At 31.7% G+C, this 23,352-nt stretch overlaps 2 protein-coding genes across 3 annotated transcripts; one reads left to right on the forward strand and one right to left on the reverse strand.

The window, feature by feature from the left end:
- Positions 1–19: 19 nt before the first annotated feature.
- On the forward strand, positions 20–2,224 carry LOC108473010 (uncharacterized). Of its 2 annotated transcripts, none has more exons than XM_017774580.2 (5): positions 20–732; positions 927–1,051; positions 1,204–1,261; positions 1,362–1,439; positions 1,731–2,224. In XM_017774580.2, the coding sequence occupies exons 1-5, from the start codon at positions 480–482 to the stop codon at positions 1,922–1,924; spliced, it is 708 nt and encodes a 235-aa protein (XP_017630069.2). In that variant the 5' UTR covers positions 20–479; the 3' UTR covers positions 1,925–2,224. The 2 variants fall into 2 exon arrangements, with proteins under 2 accessions (XP_017630069.2, XP_017630071.2); XM_017774582.2 differs by having other exon boundaries at positions 1,721–1,863.
- Positions 2,225–4,102: 1,878 nt separating this feature from the next.
- LOC108472021 (aquaporin PIP2-7-like) lies at positions 4,103–10,915 on the reverse strand. The gene is made up of 4 exons (XM_017773549.1): positions 10,654–10,915; positions 5,515–5,810; positions 4,953–5,093; positions 4,103–4,222 (listed from the first exon to the last, which is right to left on the reverse strand). Exons 1-4 carry the CDS (start codon positions 10,913–10,915, stop codon positions 4,103–4,105), a joined length of 819 nt encoding a protein of 272 aa, XP_017629038.1.
- Positions 10,916–23,352: the final 12,437 nt, after the last annotated feature.

The raw sequence follows: 23,352 nt of genomic DNA on the forward strand, positions 1-23,352 counted from the left end.
TTGTTTTGCTTAACAACAAAGGCCAATTGCATACATTGCTTCGTAAATACTACATTCTTTCTGTAGGAGTTCTCTGTTATACGGCTACGTTACTCAAACGTGGATGAGTAAGTACATGTTTGACAAGAACATGTTGACCCAATGGTGACCATTATACTCTAGTACACATACTCGAATTTTAGAAAAATGAAAATTTCCATTGATGAAGATAAGCAAGCAACTTCGACTGTATGTACAAAATGGAATTAATTTTGTTCTCAGCAATCAACAAACAACGTACAAGTGACGAGATATGGTCTTTCCCCATTCTTCAATGACTGCTGAGCATGGTTATTGAAACTTAAAGGAGAAAAGACATATGGTATATAAAACGCTGCGTTTTATTATGCAAATGCCACAAGCTAGAAGCTCTAGTCTAGTGTGTAGGCAACAAGATTAACGGCGATGAATACGTGATTGAGAATGGCCCAACGCATAAAATGAGCTCATTTGGTTTCTGGAAATCGTCCTCAACTAACTGCTCTTCTCTCTCAGTTCCACTGATTCTGATGGCTTTTGCGCATTATTTGGTTACAGTTCCAGTCCATACTTCAAAGCACGCAAAGGTTTCAAACCCACTTTTTTCTTCTTATTTTGATCAGTCTCTGCCTTCTTCCTTAGCTTTTACATCTTTTCCTCCTCTCTTGTCTATAGCTCGAAATCTCTCTAACTTTCCTACAATCAGACACAAAGGTAATTTCCTTTAATGCTGCTTTAATTTTGATATATATTACAATATTGGGTTTAGTGTTCTTTAGTTTATGAGGAAAACAACATGGAACATAATTTGTTGGATGTAATGGAAAATTTAGGCTGACTGTTATTGTTTTGTTATAGGAAGCTCCCGTTTTGATATTTTTGTATGTTTTTGGTCTAATTGTGGACAGCAAAGGCTGTTCCTCAACCTCAAGACTCTGAAGTGAGCTTAGTTGCTGATGCATTTACTCATTTCAAGCATCTGCTTCTGCCAATAACAGACAGAAATCCGTATCTTTCCGAAGGAACAAGACAGGTTTCCTTCTCAAAACCCCAAATTCTACAACATTTGCTTTAAATCCTTCAATAGGGGAAAACAATGGTGTTTTTCTAAGGATGCTTTGTCGTGATTTGCATTTTGGGTCCTCGCACAATTCGGTTTAAGAAACATCTTAAACTTTTGAGCAGGCAGCTGCAACTACTGCTGCTTTGGCCAAGAACTATGGCGCTGACATTACTGTCGTGGGTATGTATGTGCACATTCCCTCTCTCCGTTGCAGCATGTGTGTGTTGTTATGTGACATGCTTCAAAAGGAAGATTTCAAAAACTTTTATGTACGATGCAGTTATAGATGAAAAACAGAAAGAGGAGTTGCCAGAACATGGAACTCAACTGTCCAGCATACGCTGGCATTTCTCTCAAGGTATACATACGATGAAAATTCACCATTCATACATATATTTTTTATGTGATCAAACTGGTAATAAACCTGAGGATAGATGTCTAGATTATCTAAAAAAGGTTCCCTTGTGCATTTTCTTGTTCCTGGTTTGTATTATATATCTGCCTCAATAGTTATTTGATTGGTTAGTACAAAATATACGTCAAAGCATGAAACTAAGGTGGCGGTTGTTCCCACAATTCTACTTTTGTTCTTCAAATGTTCCTTCCGGATAAGATGTGCTAACCGATGTGAAAAAATAGAAAACAACAGGTGGGTTTAAGGAATTCAAGTTGTTGGAACGACTTGGGGAAGGAAGCAAGGCTACTGCGATCATTGCCGAAGTTGCGGACGACCTAAATCTGGATCTAGTGGTGATGAGCATGGAAGCCATCCGCTCCAAGCACGTGGACGCAAATCTACTGGTTGAGTTCATTCCCTGCCCTGTCTTATTTTTACCATTATAAGATGTAGCAGTCGGAACAGATGATTGCCCTAGGCTTTTAGTGATCTCCGTTCTAATCTGTTTGTTTGAGGGATGCTAGGTGAATTGTGGCATCTTCTACTAATTGGACTTTGCTCTAGAAATTAGCATCTTTTTTCCCATGGGACGGTTGAAGCTTGACATGAAATGCATCTACTTAAACTAAAGTAGTAGCAGAGTGAGTGATATCCATAACTTATGGGAGCTTCCCCTTTCTTAATTTCCGTCCAATTCCATTGTATTCCTTTACGAATAGTTGCTATTTTCACACTTTTTGTCATCATATAGCAGTGATTTTATGCATATCAGCGGAGTCTGTATTCATTCTCATCATTGTTCCACCATTACTTTCGATACTACTTTTGCCAAGGGTTTGTTATCCTTGCTTCCAATTTTACTTTCCAACTTACACTTAAATTTTCAACCCCATTTATATTTATTTAAATTAAATTTTAAATTATTTTCTTCTATATCAATTTTTTCAAACTAAATCTTTGTTTCGATCGGCGACCCCGACTTTTGAGCTGATTGTTGGTTGCAGTTTACTCAACATTTTTTTTCATAGTTTTAATTTGTATTTAATTTCAATCCACATTATTGTGGTTTTATCCACAGTTTCGTAATTTTATTTTGTTCACATTTTTCACGATTTTTGTTTTGTCCACTCTAATTTCTTTTAAAGCAAAGGTGTTTTGATTTTACTTTTAATTTTTAGTCATGTTCTATTTTATATGTGAGAATTACTAATATAAAGATGCCGCCAGATTTATTAAGAACCGTTCTTAAAGGATTTTATCGTGATAGATCTTAGTGATTGTAATAGATTCGAGATGATGAAAAGGATAGGCCATCTGAGACTTGGCCTTTTGTGCATCACTAATACAGTGGGTTTCTTGGGACTTTGACGGTTGTTTCTTGGTTGATCGGTGTTCAACGTCAAGTTAATTTGATGATGACGAGACTAAAATGCAAATTTAAACGATTGATCAAGTTGATTTATCTTTAGTATTTTCACAGTTATTCTAGTGTTAGAGTTACCATCAATTTGTCATTATCTTATTTTGATATTATTTTACAGACATGACATTGTGCATTAGTTTGTAGTAATTTATTTATCATTTATCGTATATGTCATGTTTTTATATTATTATTGTTCATGTTTCTTATTAGTAATAGTGTTTTTTTAAATATTTATTACTTAAAAGTATTTACATTTTATATTTCATATATCATAATACTAACCATAGTAATTTTTTATATTTTATTAATTTGTTGAACATTTATTAATTTTAAAATAATATCACATCATATTAATTATAAACAAAGATAGGTCGAAATAGTGTTTTTTTTCTTTTTACATTTGAGTGAATTATTCCATCAATTATAAAATTTTTATTAATTTATAAAAGTTATTTTAATATCTATAATATGATTTATACTTCCAATTAAAATTTATAAACAATTTTTATTAAATACTTAAAAAGTATTTAAAATTGATATTTTATATATTATAATATTAACAAATTTAAATATTATTTAAATTAATTTAATTTTAATATTTTCTTTTACAACACACTTTAAATTTTAAATCACATTTTCTTTATAGAAATTTTCAAAAACAACATTAAACTAACCCTAAATAACTAGAGTTTTACATTACTTTGTTATATCCTACTGATGTTATTTTTTGCCGTATTTGAGCTAATAATTTGAATTATAGAAATTTGAGAGATTCTTATATATATATATATATATATATATATATATATATTATTTTACATTTTATTATATTAAAATTTTATTTCATATCAATAATTACTATAAATAATAAATAGTATTACCTACTTAAATTTTGGGCCTAATCGTGCAAGAAAAAGAGTTCCTCGAAATTCAACTGGCAGTCCCTTTTTTTTTTTTTTTTGGAAATATGGGTAATAAATAATGTAGATCATAGCATATCCATCTGGATGCATTAGTATAATTATATAAGCCTGGGGCTGGCAGTCATATTTCAAAACGTACACACATATTATTTCACCCAATCCACTTATTAAGTACAACGTAAGACATTTACATATGTCACAACACACATGCAACAATTGAGTGAGAAAACACACACACAGCAATCAGCAAAAAAAGCAGGCAGCCACAGCCGACGCCTTTAACTTGTAGAGTTGCTGTGGAAGGATTTTAAAGCTTTCATAGCCTCAGCTCTCAGTACGTATTGATGATACGCCGCTGCCATCACCGCTCCAATGAAAGGGCCAATCCAAAATATCCACTATTTTCAGCAGATTAAAAAGTCAGTAACATTCAATCCACAATTAAGGGCATTTTAATTCTGTGCTTAAAAATAAGCACTTCGGCTCCAAAATATTTTTGAAAAAAAAAACTGTGCAAAACAAATTATTTTTTGTTGAAATTTTTGGTTTTTCAGAAGTGTTTTTGAAAAGCACTTCTGAGAAGGAGAAGTTAAAATTTTTAACTTTTCTTCTCTCAAAAGTATTTTTAGTGTTTAATTACTTTTTCACCCCTCTGATAACATAGTACGTTTTTTTTTTCTTGGTGCTTAATTACAAAGGTGTTAAAATTATTAATTAAAAATAAAAATATTTTTAAAATACTAATTATAAATATTTAATGGTTATATTTAAAAATTTAAAATATAATTTATATATTCTAATTAAATTTTATAAGTAATTAATATTTATTACTTAAAATATTTAAAATTTATATTTCATATATTAAAATATTAACGACAAATTATAATAAATTTTTATATTCTTACTAAAATATAATAATATTACTTAATTTAAATTTTATTTAAATGTATATTTATTACTTGATAATAATATGTCTAAAATGAACATTTTATTTCTCAAAAATACTTTTGACAGTAATAATAAACACTTAAATTTTAAACTAAATTTTTTAAAAGCACTTTTAAAAAATACTTTTCTACAACACTTTTCAAAATCATTACTAAATTAATAATATATATATATACACACCTGATCATCCCACACTTGTCCATTGTTGTAGATGACAGCAGCACCGAGACTCCTAGCCGGGTTAATGCCAGTGCCGGTGATGGGAATGGTGGCCAGGTGCACCACAAACACAGCAAATCCTATTGGCAAGGGCGCCAACACCTAAACCACACCGCATCACAAAAAACCCGAAAAGTTAATGCTTTAATTCATATTAAATTGGTTTAATGACAAATTTACACTAAATACTGAACATTTATTTTAAATTATTTTAGATAATTATTTTTATTTTCTTTAAATTTAGAGTTATTTTTAATTTCATGTAATTATTTTATTAGATTATCTAAATAATAAATTATATCTCATTAAAATATTTCACATATAAAATTTTATATCATCCCGTTAACTATTTTTAACGCTACTTTCATAAATTTTGTTAAAATAACAATTTAAGAAAAAAAAGATTGATGACTAAAATAACTCAAAAATATAATTAGGAATATTTTGATAAAATATGTAAATAATTATGAATATTAAATTTAAGAGTGATCTTTGCATATCTGGTAGCTACTATGATACTTACGGGGACATGGGAATCGCGTGCATTTCTTTTGGGATCAGTGGCAGAGAAAACGGTGTAGACGAGGATGAAGGTGCCGATGATCTCAGCTCCCAAAGCGGCACCTTTAGAGTTCCCAGCAACCACGATGTTTGTACCACCTCCTAGTGTATTATAGTAGTGCTTCATGACGGACTTTGCTAAACCTACGCCAAAAATAGCTCCCAAACACTGAGCCACAATGTAGGCCACCGCTCGAACCAATGAAACTTTCCGAGCCACGAACAACCCCAACGTTACCGCCGGATTAATATGACCACCTGTTTTAACAATGATGGAAAGGTCATAAGCATAGTTCATATATTCATCTACTTCATAGGCTAACTGTTAGAATTAAGTGACCCAAATTCTTATTTAAATAAAATACGATGGAAAATAAAATAAAAGTAAAATCCATATAGAACTAGACTTCTTTTATTTTATTTTAGAATAAGGTTTTAAACCTTATTAAACTCCATCTATTTTATATTGATTAGGATAAGGTGTTTCAATCCTACTAGAATATGGCTTTGCAAGCCTATAAATAGACATAGTCTATTCCTCTTGTATTTGAGTAAAAAATTTTTCGACATAGTGAATTTTCTTCTCCTCTCGCGCGTGGTTTTTTTTTCCGAAAGGGTTTCCACGTAAAATTTATGTGTTCTTTATTTTATTTATTTTATTCTATTTTATTTTTTCACAAATTGGTATCGAGCTTAGGGTTATTCATCTCGATCACGGTAATGGCGTCTTTGAAGTATGAAATTCATTGTTGGATCGCAACACCGATTTGCGTTGTGGCAAATTAAGATGCAAGCGCTTCTTGCAGATGGATCTAGAGGATGCCCCGCTAGGATAGATAAGATGCCTTCGACATTAACAGATGAAGAGAAGAAGCGTAAGGATCGAAAGGCATTAACACAATTACATCGCATTTGTCCAACGAAATTTTGCGAGGATGTGATGAAAGAGAAAACCGCCATTGCATTATGGAAGAGGCTAGAACAAATATGTATGTCGAAAACTCTAACAAGCAAGTTGCATATGAAGCGGCGTCTTTATGCTCATCGTTTGGAGGAAGGTGCGTCGTACACGAACACTTAACGGTGTTTAAAGAAATTCTCTCAAACTTGGAGGCCATGGAGGTTCAAGATGATAAGGAAGATCTAGGGTTGATTCTACTTTGTTCGTTGCCCCGTCTTATTCAACCTTTAGAGACACGATTTTATATAGCCATGAGTCTCTCACAGTTGATGAGGTTTATGATTCTTTAACCTCGTATGATAAGATGAAGCATCTTGTGGTTAAACCCAACTCTCGGGGAGAGGGTCTCATTGTTCGTGGGAGACAAGACCGGAATGTTGATGATGATCGTGGTAGAACACGAGAACGGAATCCTCGTGGTAAATCTAAGGGTAGATCGAAATCTTCAAACAGAGGTAAAACTTGCAACTTCGCAAGAAGAAAGGGCACATTAAATCTGAGTGCTATAAGCTACAAAATAAGATTAAAAGGGAGGCTGCGAATCAAAAGGAAAACAACGGAAAATTCCGGTGAAGGCGATGTTGTAGAAGACTACAACGATGGTGAACTTCTAGTTGCTTCATCAATGATTCTAAAGTAAGCGAGAGTGGATACTTGATTCAGTGCACCTTCCACATGAGTCCCAATCGGGATTGGTTTACAACTTATGAAACAAGATTCAAGGTGTTGTTTTGATGGGAAATAATGCTTCATGTAAAATCGCAGTGTTGGAACAATTAAAGTTAAGATGTTTGATGGAGTTGTCGAACACTTAGTGACGTGCGGCATGTTCCGAATTGAAAAGAAATTTAATTTCGTTGAGTACTCTTGATTCAAAAGGGCAGATATATACGGTGAAAGTGGGGTTTTAAAGATTTCAAAGGGTCCCTTGTTGTGATGAAAGGGCAAAGAAAGATTGCCAAGTTATATGTTTTCTGTGGTTCTATCTATGGTGATGCAATTGTCGCTTCCTCTTCCTTGTCGATGATGATATTACTAAACTTTGGCATATGCGCCTAGGGCATATGAGTGAGAATGGCATGGCGTAATTAAGCAAAGAGGACTTCTTAATGGGCAAGGAATTTGCAAACCGAATTTCTGTGAGCACCGTGTGTTTTGGGAAGCAAAGAGAGTTCGATTCACTAGAGGAATCCATAACACGAAGGAAACGTTGGAGTATATCCATTCGATCGTGGGGGCCGTCGAGTGCCTTCGAGAGGTGGAGCTAATTATATGCTAACCTTTATTGATGATTTTTCCGAAAAGTTTGGGCGTTCTTCACAAGCGTAAAAGCGATGTGTTTTCCACATTTAAGTCTTGGAAAATTATGATTGAAAAACAGACGGAAAAGCAGATAAAATACCTCGCATGCATAATGGATTAGAGTTCGTTCGATGAGTTTAATAGATTGTGCAAGTCGAAGGATCATGAGACACTTGACGATTCGTCATACTCCACAAACAAAAGCGGCGTTGCGAACGAATGAACGAGCGATCATGGAGAAGGTTCGATGTATGTTGTCAAATGCCAACTTACAAGTCATTTTGGGCGTAAGCGACCTCTCTTGCATGTTTTTGATCAACCGATCTCCATCCGCTGCCATTGAGAAAAAGACTCCACAAGAGGTATGGTCCGGTAATCCCGCTAATTATTCGATTTAAAGATTTTTGGGTGTCCTGCGTATGCTCATGTTGATAATGGAAAATTGGAACCGAGATCCATTAAATGCGTTTTCTTGGTTATAAAGTGGTGTAAAAGGCTATAAGTTATGGTGTCCGAAAATAGAAAAGTTGTGATTAGCAGAGATGTTGTTTTTGATGAAACCGCTATGCTACCTAACTTATCTCTTAAAGACTCTTCCAATAAAGAAAACCAAAAGCGGTGGAGCATCGATTAATCGTAATCAACTCCTCAAGCCAATACAAAATTGAGAATAGAGTTGCTTCTTCACCGCAATACTCTATCGCCAAAAACAGGATAAGAAGAGAAATTAAACCTCCAAAGAAGTATGCCGAGGTTGATCTAGTTGCTTATGCTTTAAATGTGGTGAAGATATAGATGCGAATCAAGAGCCATTTAATTATTCGAGGCGATTAGTGTGAAGACTCGAAAAGTGGATGTTTGCTATGCAAGAGGAGATGGAATCACTCCACAAAAAGCAGAACATGGGATCTTGTAAAACTTCCTAAAGGTAAAAAAGGCATTCGTTGTAAATGGGTGTTTAAAAGAAAGAAGGGACTCAGGAGTTGAAGAACCCGGATATAAAGCAAGGCTTGTTGCAAAGGGTTCTGATCAAATTCGAGTGGACTTCACAGATGTGTTCTCTCCGGTTGTTAAGCATAGTTCGATTCGAGCTTTGCTTGGTATTGTTGCCATGCATGATTTGGAGCTTGAGCGGTTAGATGTAAAACCGCATTTTGCATGGAGAACTTGAGGAAGATATTTACATGCAACAACCAGAGGGTTTTATAGTCTCGAAAAAGAGGACTATGTTTGCTTCTTTGAAAAAGTCCCTTTACGGTTTGAAACAATCACCAAGACAAGTGGTACAAGAGGTTTGATTCCTTTATGACTTCTCATGATTTCAAAAGAAGTAGTTTTGACAGTTGTGTCTACTTTAAGAAAAAGTGATGGTTCTTTTGTGTATCTACTTCTTTATGTTGATGACATGTTGATAGCAAAGAAAAGATAAAAGAGAGATAAGAAAGGTTAAAGCCCAACTAAGTGAAGAATTTGAGATGAAAGATTTAGGACCAGCAAAGAAGATACTTGGTATGGAGATTCTCGAGATAGAAAAGCAAGTAAATTGTACCTAAGTCGGAAGGGTACATTGAGAAAGTTCTTTTGTGTTCAATATGCAGAGTGCTAAGCTGTTAGTACTCCTTTAGCGACCATTTCGGACTTTCATCGGCCTTATCTCCTCAATCGATAATGAGATTGAGTACATGTCACATGTTCCATACTCTAGTGCAGAGGATCTCTCATGTATGCTATGGTTTGTTCACGTCCGATTTATCATATGCGATCGGTGCAGCTTAGCGATACATGGCGAATCTCGGTAAAGAACACCGGAAAGCGATTCAATGGATTTTAAGATACTTACGAGGCACTACTAATGTTTGCTTACAGTTTGGAAGAACTAAAGATGGAGTTATAGGGTATGTTGATGCTGATTTTGCTAGAGACCTTGATAGAAGAAGATCTCTCACGAGTTACGTCTTTACAATCGGAGGTTGTGCAATTAGTTGGAAAGCCACTTTGCAAACTACAGGTCCCTTTGTCTACCACAAAGTCGAGTACATGGCGATTCATGAGGCTTGTAAAGAAGCTATTTGGTTGAAGGACTATTTAGTGAACTCAATGAAGACCTTCAAATCACACGAGATTTTGTGACGATCAGAGTGCCATCTTTCTTACAAAAGATCAAATGTTTCATGAGAGAACAAAACACATTGATATTCGGTATCATTTTGTTCGTGATATTATTGCTCGTGGTGATATTGTTGTGAGCAAAATTAGCACTCATGAAAATCCTGCAGATATGATGACTAAGTCACTTCCTATAACCAAGTTTGAGCATTGCTTAGACTTGGTTGGTGTTCATTGTTGAAGTTAAACCCTTAAGGGTTTTTGGAAGAGGTGAAGAACTTGTTTATTGAAAGTTCGCGATGAAGAACTTGTTCATTGAGAATTTGTGTCAAGGTGGAGATTGTTAGAATTAAGTGACCCAAATTCTTATTTAAATAAAATACGATGGAAAATAAAATAAAAGTAAAATCCATATAGAACTAGACTTCTTTTATTTTATTTTAGAATAAGGTTTTAAACCTTATTAAACTCCATCTATTTTATATTGATTAGGATAAGGTGTTTCAATCCTACTAGAATATGGCTTTGCAAGCCTATAAATAGACATAGTCTATTCCTCTTGTATTTGAGTAAAAAAATTTTCGACATAGTGAATTTTCTTCTCCTCTGCCCGTGGTTTTTTTTCCCGAAAGGGTTTCCACGTAAAATTTATGTGTTCTTTATTTTTATTTATTTTATTCTATTTTATTTTTTCACACTAACTTAGCTGATTCGCTAAGTACATAGGGTTACCAGAGATTCCGGCAGTGCAGTAGACGAGAACGAAGATCATGCCGCCGACAGCCCAAGCAATACCAAGGGGACCAACACCCTGACAAGCAGGTTGCCTTTGGTGACCGATAACAATGGCAACTACCACGTAAAGAAATAAAAGAGTAGCAACGAACTCGGTAAGGACAGCTCTGTGAAAAGACCAGCTCTTAAGTTCTTCCAAGTCCAACAAGGGAGCTGGTGGCGGGTCTACGTAATCCTTCTTCCCCTGTACCTCATCCATGGGGTGAACGAACTCAGGTTGTAGACTACTTTCCTTTTTTTGCTCAAACAAATGGAATTATGGGTAGGAGCAGAGGCAGTGGTACTTTCTATGAGAATAAATATGCTTCAAGTAAATGCATTGCATACAAATTAAAGCTCGCGCATAGTTCCAATTAATTTCCCATTGTTATAATTACTAGATATGCCGCAGGCAAATGTGAAAGCAAATATTTGTTTTTATTGCTATGGCTGTTCGCTAAAATCTAATTCTAGTTTTGTGTTGAATTTACATTAATAATGATTAAAATAACCTTAACCAGGTTTAGTACAAATATTTGTGTTGAATTTTTGTCATGGAACACTACTTCGGTATAATCGAAACCACCACTTCTTCTTCATTGATTTTCTTTTTATATTAAAAATTTGAAGGTTAAAAATATATTTTATTTTTAAAGATTCAAACTCTTTATTTTTTTTATTTCAAAATTTAATTTCAATTGTTATTGCTATTAAAATTTTTCTATTAAATTTACTGTTGTGACATTTTGAAATGAGTTGATTATTTGTTTGTCTCAAATTATGAAGGTTAAAATATGATCTAAGTCTTTATAGACTTTACACATTTGAAATTTAGTCTCTCTAATCTATTTTCCAGGAATTTAGTTCATTTACTTTTTAAAATTAAGAATTTAGGTTCAGTTATTACCATCCTTAGATTCTTCAGCTAAATTTAATGGTGTGACATTTTAAAATTAAATAAAACTCACTTAGTAATGATGTAATAGAAAATTATGTTGAAAATGCTTATGTGATTTTTTTCTTAAAACACGCACTCAAATTAATCATAATAGATTTTTTTTGTTGGAATAGTGTTCTTAAAAATGGCTATAGCATTGTAATTGAAATACTTAATAATATGAACTATTCAGACTAATTCTAATTATGTAAAAAATAAAGTATATAAATTTAATCTAAATGTTACCATATTATAACGGCCAAAATTTAAAATTTAACCATTGGCTCTTTTAAAAATAAAGTAAACTTCATAACATTTTAATAAAAATTTTAATAATATTAACTATTTGAGCTAACTGATAACATTATAAAAATATAACATCTATGTTAGAAATTAAATTTAAAATTTAAATATAATAAAAGGAGTACAGCTAAAATTAAATCAACTTTTGTAAAATGCAAAAAAAAAAAATAGTTGGGTGGGTATCCACATTTCAGTAGGAGGAAGGTCCAAGGTAGTCAAACCACTTTCTTTTTATATATAGCTACTAATATAATTCTCATGGTAGTCAGTATTGCAGAGCGGACGTACCATCTTTTAGATTTATCACTCTTTTTATAAAATATTTGATGTATGCATATAATATTTATAAATATCAAATAATGAAATTAAGTAAATTTTAAATATAAAATATACAAAAAATAAATTTTAGTTGAAGTAGTAATTTTTTTTAAAATCTTGGTGGCATGAGTTCAAACCTCATTCTATATAAATTTTAAGATAAAAAAAAAACAAAAACACCCATCAATTATATAAAATTTTATTTTAGCAGCTTCACAAATACAGTCCATCATTAAATAAACTTAAAATAAACAGAACATTGTGTGTTGGCCTGATGACCAAAGTGTTCACCATCCTAAGTATGGCTTAGGTTTAACTCGTGCTAGTCGCATTGTTGTTGGGGCCTTGCCCTCCTCTTGTAACTCACCAGGAAAAAAAATTAAACAAGCAAAAAAATTATTCCATAAATTAAACAATAAAATTATTCCATATAACAATTCATAATTAAATTAATAAAAAATAAAGTTAAAATATATTTTAAAATTAATTTTTTGGTACAGGTTGGTACACCATATTTCGGTTAGTACGAGCGAAATCAACCAGTACGCATCAATACAACTTGTACCAACCGAAATTTACATCAAAACGAAACCTAAAGTTTGTTGTTTTAGTTACTATTGGACCGGAGCGTTCCAATCGGTATGGATGGTACTGAAATAGTATCGACTAACATGATAATTCCCCCCATCTTCACTTGGAAAAATCTCTTTGTATTTTTTTTCCTGAAATTTTTAGGTTAAAATATGTCATAAGTCCTTGTACTCTTCGTAAATTTGAAATTTAAGCCATATAATTTTATTTTTAGGTATTCAGTCCCTTTACTTTTTAGATTTTAAATTTTAGATAGTATTTGGTGTTTTCCCATATTATGATTCCAAGGATAACTCCAATAGAATGTGATTCCTTGGAATCTTACTTTACAACACTTGGTATACATTGGAAGGCATTAATTAAAATCTCAAGAAAGTTACATTATCACATTTAGTTAACTAACTACTTTTCTAGGCATGTAATGATAATTTCTGAATTTACCCTTCCTAAATAAAATATGATATTCATGTATTAATTATTATTTTAATTTATAATTTTAATCAATACTAAAAAAAATTATAGTTTTAATTGAAAACAAAATCGTTTCAAATTTGTCTTTCCTTTTTTTTAAATATAAATAAAGGAAATTATTTGGTACACTGTCGGTGGAGTTTTTAGACTCCGCAAATAGGATCAAGGGGTTGGCAAGTATTTTATAAGAGTATAGTAAAATATTTTAAAAAAGAGATATTTGTCAATTTTTCAAAGCTACTAGTGGAATAAATACAATGAACTATTAGACAAGTGTACCAAATACTAACTCATATAATAATGCATATATAAAATCATTGATATATAAAATTTATTTTGGAATAAATTAATAAAACTTGCGAAGAATCTGTTGAAGTAATAGAAAAAATAAAGTAGTAGGAAGAAGAAATGGGCCAATAGTTGTAACAGACTAGTTTTAGCTAAATCGAAACAGTGGTTTCGGAACCACAAATCCAATGTTGAAAAATTATTTTAATATAATTTTTGGTGTTTACAACATGTATGTGTGAAAATTTCGTGAGCTAATTTTATCATTATTGTTCAATTTGAGAAAAAGGACTTAATCGCTTAAAATGTAAAAGTTGCATACTATTTGTTTAAAGTGCTTAATTGTTATGATTTAATAAATCAAAGGTCCTTATGATGATATTAGACCATTGGTAGTGTTAATGGTCATTAATGGACATGAAATTGATGTTATATATTAATGTTTTATTAAGATTAAAATGGTAAATTATTTATTAAAGAAGCATTAATTAAAACAAAATCAATTTTAAGCTTGATTCTCATCTTCTTGGCCAAATATGAAGAGAAGAACAAGCCATTCTTAGGGCTTAAAGTTTCGGCTACTTCATTGCTCAATTGTAAGTCTATTTTTGCTCGGTTTTGATTATTTCTATGTTTTTGTAATTGTTGCAGCCCCATCTAGCTAGCCCGTACATTTAATTTCGAAACTGTTAAAGGTTTTGAGAATTTCCATTGATGATGAGTTTATGTGTTCTTTAATGTTTGAAGATGAAATATGAATTTTTGATGATAGATTTTCATGTTTTGTAAAGTGATTTTTGATGAAATTGCATAATAGGGATTAAATTGTGAAATATACAAATTGAGTGGTTGAAATGTGAAATAAATGAAATTTTTGGGCTGCTAGGGACTTATATTTAATTCGGCCAAGCTTGAGTTTATTGAAAATATGTGAATTTTGTGTATTTGTGAAATAAGGACTAAATTGTTAAAAGTGAAAAAGTTTAGGGGCTAAAGTGAAAATAGGCCTAAATGCATGTTTTGGACTAAATTGAATGATTGGTTGACTAAAGAAGTTAATTTTGAATATATTTAGATCAAGAAAAGAGGAATCCGGAATTAGATTAGGGGAAAGGCAAGATTATCGAGTAATATACTCATTTTACCGTTTTCATACCCGAGGTAAGTTCGTATGTGACGATTTCATTATAAATGTATGTTAAATGCTTTGATATTGCCTAAACTGTGATTATGAGATTTTCATTAATGTATGAATTGTAAATACAACTCTACGGAATTATTCGAAGATGGAATCGATAAGCTAGAAATCCTGATTGAACCTAGGAATAGATTTGGATACTTGTGACATGTTATAAGATGATATACCGATTTGGCTTCAGGCCATGCATATCGCATGAGTTGGCTTTGAGCCATTATATTAGCACTTCGGGTGCGAGTTATACCGATTTGGTTTCGGGCCATGCATATCGGATGTTTTGGCTTCGAGCCATGAAAATAGTTCTTCGGATAAGTTACCTTGATTTGGCTACGGGGCCATGGTATAGGTAATTATCGTACAACACTCATGAGTATCTAATTTTTATTCTAAATGGTTCAACGGGTAAACGAATGATATGGTTGAGAAAGAGGTTAGTACGAGGCGATACAAGTATGTACAAAACCTATTCGAGTATTAAATAAAGAAAGTTCGATGAGATGGCATTTGATCATGTTTTGAGGCATGAGAAAGGTTTGTAGTTAATGTGTATATGATGATGTTATGTATAATTGGTTGATTTGTAATTATTTGATGAATTAAGTTATTCACATGAGCTTACTAAGCTATGAAGCTTACTTCATGTTATTTTTTCTATGTTTTATAGTGAATCAAGGCTAGCTCGGATTCGAAAGTCATCGGGGACATCATCACACAATCGGGCATCTATTTGGTACTTTTGGGTTGTGTATATATGGTATATGGCATGTATAGGTTAGATGTAGTATTTTGGTTGTGTTTATAGCCATGAGAGTTGACTTGTAAAGGATGTTAATGTTGATGTGTGTTTGGCTAATAGAAATGGTTTATTTTGACATGTATGGTATGAGCATGGTTATTTGAATTGTGGAGTTTAAATGCTTAAGAAATGCTTTCATGAAATATGATTTTAGAAGTTGAGTTGATAAGTATTTGATTAGGTAAATGACATTGAAATGAGTATTGAAATTGGTTGAAATGGATATTGTATGAATTGTGCATTTGGTTGATAATTTTGGCTGCCTAATTAAATGATGAAATGGTACCATTTTGATTGTTTAGGTGTGCATGAATAAGAGTGGCAAACTGGCCTTGCAAATGGCCTATTTTTGTCCACACGGGCAGAGACACAAGTGTGTCTTGAGTTTCCCTTGCAAATGGTCATGTTACACGGCCGTGTGTCGCTTGCTGTTGTTATTAAAATAAAGTCAGTATGTTCCACACAGTCTCACACACGGGCGTGTGACTGGCCGTGTGGTTGGCCGTGTGACCCAAGTCAGTATGTATGCCCTGTTTCCACATGGCCTGAGACACGGGTGTGTCTGGAGCTGTGTGAGGCACACGACATGTTCACACGGGCATGTGACCCCTGTATGGTTGAAATTTTATTAAGTTTCCAAAATTTTCGTATGATATCAGTTTAGTCTCGAACCACTTCTAAAGCATGTTCAAGGCCTCGTAGGCCCTTATAAGGGACAATGTGATTGTGTTGAATGATTTATGAGAATGAATGATTTACAGTTGATAAATGTATGCCTTACATTGTGAATTGATCGGTAATACCTCGTAACCCTACTCCGGCAACGGATACGAGTTAGGGGTGTTACAATAGTTGTAGCTTCTAGTTTTTATATTAATTAATAGACTAATACCCTAAACCAATATGAAATGGGATTAATTTCGTCTTAATATTTTTTGAACTTTTCAATCTACATGAGGAAGTAAATTTCTCGTATGTTATCATGGGAATCACAATGCCATATTTATAGGAAAGTAACTCTCAAAGGAAAGCCAGGTTCTAAGGAAATTAAATAAAATTTGGCATACCATACGTTAGAATCACTTTCCAATAGATTAATTTTTTAAGAAAGTGATTACTTTTCATCATACCAACCGCTTTAGTCAAATTCTTAAGACTATTAAAATTATTTTGTTAAATTCAAATTCATTACAAAGTCATTTCTTATAGTTACATTATTATCAATTAAGTATTTTTTATTTTTAAAATGTCACATCAATAAATTTAACAAAAAAAAATTAACAACGTTAACAATTGAATTTGAGTTTTGAAATCTAAGAAGTTAAGGTATAGATGACAATGGAGCGGATATTACTAATTCCATTACTGCTTCACAATTGGCACATTTTGTTGCACCACCCGTCCCACTCCACTATGGATATATAATCCTGAAAACCACTACTATAACGACATAGTTTTCAATGGTATCGAAAAAATACAGTTTCAGGACCCCGTTTCCGTATATCAAGTCTATAAATATTAAATAAAGATATTTATGGAGTTAGTGTATAGATAAGTTGAAATTCAGTTAAGTAATTTAATTGAATTTGTGATTAATTAACGTTGATGGGAAGACGAGAAGGAAGTCTTTACAACCAAGCTCAGGTAGAGATAGACGATGGTTCACCTGGAATTTTAGCTGTTTTAAACGCTTCGAGAGGAAGGAAAGTGACTTATTAGATGGCTGGATTTGATTTTTTTTCTCTTTCATTTTTCTTTTGTTAGGTGTTACGATTGTTATTTTAAGTTCCAAAAATAGTTATTTTTTAGGAGCTACTTTATTATTTTTTAATATAATCCAACCTGTTTAACTTAAAAAAAAAATACTCGTAATCATGAAATAAAAAGGTTGACGTTATAATAAATCTAAATTCAGTAGAAGAATTTCAATGGTGTTAATAATTAGACTTACATTTTTGAATTTGAATAGTAGAGTGATTAAATTCTTTAAAATAAAAGCATGGAGTAAATTTCAAATGTGAAAAAAGTATAGGATTAGAACATTTTTAAACATTTTTTGTTAAATTAGACTCCAAGTCCATGTACTTTTTGTGCATTTGAAATTTACTCTCCTACTTTTTTTATGAATTTAATCCCTTTATTTTTAATATTTCAAATTTTAAGTCTAATTGTTAAATTTGTTAAACAATATTAACAATTATATTTATATTTTAAATCTAAAAGATAAAGAGATTAAATTTATTAAAATAAAAAACTAAATTTTAAATATATAAAATTGAAAAGTATTGAAATTTAAAACATATTTTAACCTTTTTTTTTTTTCAAAGCAAGTTGTAAAATATTTATGCTTAAAGAAATGAGGGCCCTTTGTTCAACGGGCTACGCTTTTAAGCACATATCGAAACTTGAAGCCTCCACATTGAGGTATTCATCAAATATACGTTTAAAATTTTACTTAAGTTCTCCAAGCCCATTTTAGATTTTATGTTTTTATTTTTTAAAATATTTATATTATTTTTAATGTAATATTTTTACAATTTCAAGGCTTAATATATCAAAAAGTCCTTGTAAAATAGTGCAATAATCAATTGAACCCTCACTTGAAAACATCACTCAATTGAACCTTTAATTGAATATAAACAATCAATCAAGTCCTCGAAAAACTAATTTCCTTGTAAGCTATTGATGTCAGTTAACTTTGCCTAATGGCATGATAGGGTTATGCCATATGGCGAAATATGATAATTTTCTTTAAAATTGTTTAAAATTTTTAAAAATCATAAAAATTTAAAAATTATACTAAAATCTAGAATTTTGAAATTTTAAAAAATTATAAAATTATAAGAGAATTTGCAAAAATTTTAAAATTGAAAAAATTGCACTTAATTTTTTTGAAATTTTAAAAATTATAAAAATGCAAATATATGAAAATTAAATAAAAATTCTAAAATATAACAAATTATATTTTTTATGGATTCATCTTTGATATTGATAAACTTGTTGATATAATCATTATAACCATCGATGTCGCATGGGAACATGGTGCCATCTAGACTTGGCATGGATCGGGCTGATGCTAAGTGTCTAGGCCCATTTTCTATGCCTAAGCTTGACTCAGCCCAAAAAATGAGAAAAAATTTTGCTCAAACCTAACCTAGATAAAAAAATTATAAACTCAAGCTCGACCCAATCTATCCGTATTAGTTTTTTTAGATTTTCTATATAAAAACAAATTTAAAAAATACAATACATCAAATACACTAAAAATATTAAAATAAATATTTCCCACCACATTGTAAATGTATTTAAAAAAATTTTATACTTAAATAACACTAAGATAGCTGCCTCTAAAATAGCAGCAAAATTAATAATAAAACAAGAGTTATACAATATTCAAACAATAACAACAACAAAATAGTATCAATATAATAACAGAATGACAATAAATCAGTAGCAAAATGGTAGGGAGAAACAACGAAACAGCATTAAAAGCAACAAAGATTAAGATTAGGAGGTTGGGTACTTTTTTTTTTTAGTTAACTTTTAGGTAATATATTTAGTTATAATTGAGTTAGTGATTTAATATATATAATTAATATAATTACTTTTACAATATAATACATTCAGGCATGGTAGGGTCAAGCCTGGGTCAAAAAATATTTCTCAAGGCCCGACCCATTTGGAAAACAGGCTTTAAATTTTGTTCAAGCTGTTGAGTATGCCTCATATTTCAATCAAAATTAAAAGATAATTTTTCAATTAAACTCTGTTTATTTGTTTTCATAGAACTCTGATTAGTCTAGATTATTTTATTATTATTTCACCTACGAATTTAGCCTATAAAAAGGCTCTTTTGCAACCTTAGAAAATACATTTTGAGGGTTTTTTTATTTTCGGGTTTAGGGATTTAGTTTTTATCTCCATCTTTTGTACTCTTCGTTCTTTTGCCATTATAGTAAAATTATTTTTACCCGTGATATTTATCCTCTTTGGAGGGATTTTTACTCATTAAATTTGTGTGTTCGATTTCTCAATTTCTTCTGCAATTTTCACTTGATCGTTGCTTAGTTGGGTTAATCCCCAACACAAGCTTACTTTTTAAGTTTATATTTTTGCCTAAACCCTCTCACTTTTCGAACTGGCCTTTGGGCCTGGGCGGATGGCTCAACCCGTGATCAAATCTAGAGTTATCAGTTGGAAACCTAAACCTCTTCCTTTCGTCCTTAACCCAATTCTGGTTCTTTTTCTCAACAATCAACTCTTTATTTGGCATGTTAGCAAACCATGCAAACTTGTTTTCATAAATTTATATAATTTTTTACAATTCTTATAATAATTTTAATAGTTTTTATATTTTTAATATTTTTGCAATTTTATATTATTTTAATATATTTAATATTTTTATAACTTCTCATTTTTATCTGTTTTTACTTTTTGTGACTTTTTGAAAGTTTAAGTATTTTAAATATTTTTATTATTTTAATAAATTTTTATATATTTTTCAATTTTTATAACTTTAGAAATTTCTAAAATTTAAAAATTAACAAAATTTAAAGAAAATTACCAAATTTTGCCATGTAGCACAATCTTAGCATGCCACATGGTAAAGTTAATGAATATAAGGCTTAATTGATTGCTTATATTCGATTAAAAGTTCAATTGGATGTTGTTTTCAATTAAAAGCTTAATTAATTATTAAATTTTGTCATAAAATTTTTTGATATTTCATATCAGGAAATTAAACTTAAATATCAAATTTGAGATTTAAAAAAGTAGAGAGGAGATTAATGGATTGAAAAGGAAGTTAATAGAAAATTGATGTAGTGGTACTTTCCTAGTAAAAGTAGTTGAGATGAAAAAGTAGAGCAAAGTCCCAGGATGATAGCTCACTCTGCCACCAAAGTCAAATGCAGTTCCCCACTTAAACTGTCTCATAAATTTTATCCTCTTTTCCAATCAACCTACAAAATCATATATTACAATGTTTAGGATGCTCCTCAACTATTGGGTTAGGATTGTTGTGTTTGAAATTTTTTAAATTAAAATTGTCATGAGTTTGGATTGATAAGGATGGGTTTTCAAGTTTCAGGTCTATTTTATCACTTATACTTAGGGTTAGTTTATTGTTGAGATTAAAAATAGCGAAAATATACTTTTGAAAAATTGATAATATTTATTATTGTTGTTAATAAATGCTTTTGAAAAATAGATTGCTTATTTTAAATATGATAGATTTAATAAAAAGATAAATAATAATAATTTTATTAAAAAGTACTTTTTATGTTTTTGGCTTTGCTTAGAATCTCATTGGTTTACCAATTTTCTTTAGAATCATGATTTGCGGTGAAAGTGTTACTCAAAAATGCTAAGCAAAGCTTTAAGAATTTTGGAATCTCGAATTTTATTTGTTTAAACCATATATTGGTGTGGGTGGTGATATGGGTGAAAAATAATTTATACAAAATATATATTTATTGAAATTTCACGTAAGAATCAAACAAAACTTTGATTTTTTTTTTTAAATGTTGGATAAAGTTAGGTTTTAAAAGTTATGGTGTAGTAATGAAAAATTTATGAGAATATGTGAAAAAACTTTTGAGAAATTAAGGGTTTTTTTTTTTTGTTTTTTAATTTATTGATTTGTATTGTTTTTGAAGAGAGGAAGAAAGATGCGTCTATAAACCCTTTCAAACTTCATTCTTTGCAACCAAATACCCAATACTCATTCTTCCATCCTATATTCTCAATCCTCAATTATATTTTTAATTTTTTTATTCGTTATAATTTTTAAACGGCAAATCAACTTATTTGTTTGGATGACAAAAATATCTCCGACGTTCAATTACAAATGATAAGAAAATTTATTAAATTATTTAATTTTAAATAGTTAATTATTATGTTGTTTAGATTATTAATTTTTTATGTTTATATACTCGGCTCGAAGGTTTGATTTTGGAGACGTACATAAACAATTTAAGTGGAGGTGCACTGAATGTTATTTATGAACACTTGCGAGATGCAAGATTTTTATACGTGGCTCACATGCTCAGAGGGGTTAAATTGGATCCACCCACTTATCAGTGCTTTGGTCAAAAGATGGAGACCAGAGACACACATTCCATCTTCCATACGACGAGTGTATAATTACACTAGAGGACGTTAGTTTACAACTTCGTCTACTGGTCAATGGGGAAGTCATTATGAGGCCAGTTATTAGTGTTGATTGTAGTGTAACATGTGAGCAACTATTAGGGAAGGTGTCGAACAAATTTAGGGGTAGCCGGATCGAGTGGTTGGAGGATAATTTTCAAACTATCGAGGCTTCTGCGAGTGGTGTTGAAAAGGAACAATTTGCACATGCACTCATCTTGAGGTTGATCGAGGGTTGGCTAATGATAGATAAATCTCACAATCTGGTACATTTAAGGTGACTACTACTACTAGACTTGAAAGAAGCAGAATGACTTAGTTGGGGATCAGCGGTGCTAGTGACATTATACCGAGAAATGTGTTGAGCGATGATATCCAAAAAATTTAAAATTGGCTATTTTATGCTCCTTCTTCCATTTTTACGCTCCTGAGTGAAATTCTCTTACGAATTCCCACTCTTAATATGGTAAAATTCATTTGATAATATCATTATCATTTTTATTTTTCGTTATTGTAATTTTGAAATAACATATTACTTGAAAAGGTGGAATAACCCTGCGAGACACAACAGTATATCGACCGAGCTCAAGGATATTCGACTAGCATTAGATCAACAAACCAAAAAGGAGGTTAGTTTATAAATTTCAAAGTTATCGATTTTTTATTCTAGTATTTGAAATTTAATATTAGACATGTGCTAAAATTTAGAAATTTGTACTAAAGTTTGTACGGTTGCCATATGCGGATCCAAGTATTCAAGAATGTGTCCCAATTGAATTTTTGGCCAATCAAAAGATCTGACATGTTAAAGTGAGATTGATCATTTTTGCAACAATCGTGATGTATGAATCTAACCAAGTGATGTGGTAGTTTGGGTGTACGCAACGTATTCCACCGCCACCTAAGAGCTCGATGACCTGCATAAGATCAACTTGCAAGGGAAACTCAAGAAAGCTTGACCAACATTCCACAATAAGTATATCAAAATGTGGTAGCTTCAAAAAGGAGTTGGCCAACATTCCAACATTCAGCGCGTGAACCATTTCTCACATTGGAGTTGGTGACATCTCTAGATTACATGGACTGATTTAGGCATAACGACAAGTCGTATCTATTGGCGGCTTTAAAAAGGAGTAGACAATGTCGCCGCAAGAGGCCAAGACAAGGGCCCATCAATCCTAGATCGAGAGAAGATGTTGTGGCAAGATCAAGATCTACTTCATCTGCACCTAATGACCCAATTGTCGTGTAACCTCCCAATCAGTATGGTTAATTTATTTTTGGGTCTAACCTTTTTTTTTTGTCACAAGCATTACAGCACGCACATTCATTCCCCGCATCAAAACCAGTTTATTTTACACAAGCACTACGGCATGTACAATCATTCTTGCATCAACACATTCAACACTAGTTTATTTTACACAAGCACTATAGCACACACAATCATTCCCTACATCAACACCTTCTTTAGGGATATATTTTGCACGACTGCCACCCACTGTATCATATTACATGTCGGTCCCGCCAACAACACTGACGTATCCAGTATCACCTAAAATTCTCACCATTCATCCACAAGCGGCCCGTGTGACATCATATAGTCAT

Source organism: Gossypium arboreum, chromosome 11 (genome assembly GCF_025698485.1).
Source record: "Gossypium arboreum isolate Shixiya-1 chromosome 11, ASM2569848v2, whole genome shotgun sequence".
In the NCBI taxonomy this organism is placed as follows: Eukaryota; Viridiplantae; Streptophyta; class Magnoliopsida; order Malvales; family Malvaceae; genus Gossypium; species Gossypium arboreum.

Excerpts from the sequence above, each read along its gene's own strand:
- LOC108473010 (XM_017774580.2), top strand. The coding sequence starts at position 480 with ATGAGCTCATTTGGTTTCTGGAAATCGTCCTCAACTAACTGCTCTTCT. Across the intron at positions 1,052-1,203 it reads TTTCCGAAGGAACAAGACAG|GCAGCTGCAACTACTGCTGC; the intron begins GTTTCCTTCTCA and ends ACTTTTGAGCAG. Across the intron at positions 1,440-1,730 it reads ACGCTGGCATTTCTCTCAAG|GTGGGTTTAAGGAATTCAAG; the intron begins GTATACATACGA and ends AGAAAACAACAG.
- LOC108472021 (XM_017773549.1), bottom strand. The coding sequence starts at position 10,915 with ATGGATGAGGTACAGGGGAAGAAGGATTACGTAGACCCGCCACCAGCT. Across the intron at positions 5,811-10,653 it reads CTGCACTGCCGGAATCTCTG|GTGGTCATATTAATCCGGCG; the intron begins GTAACCCTATGT and ends TTGTTAAAACAG. Across the intron at positions 5,094-5,514 it reads CACGCGATTCCCATGTCCCC|GTGTTGGCGCCCTTGCCAAT; the intron begins GTAAGTATCATA and ends GGTGTGGTTTAG.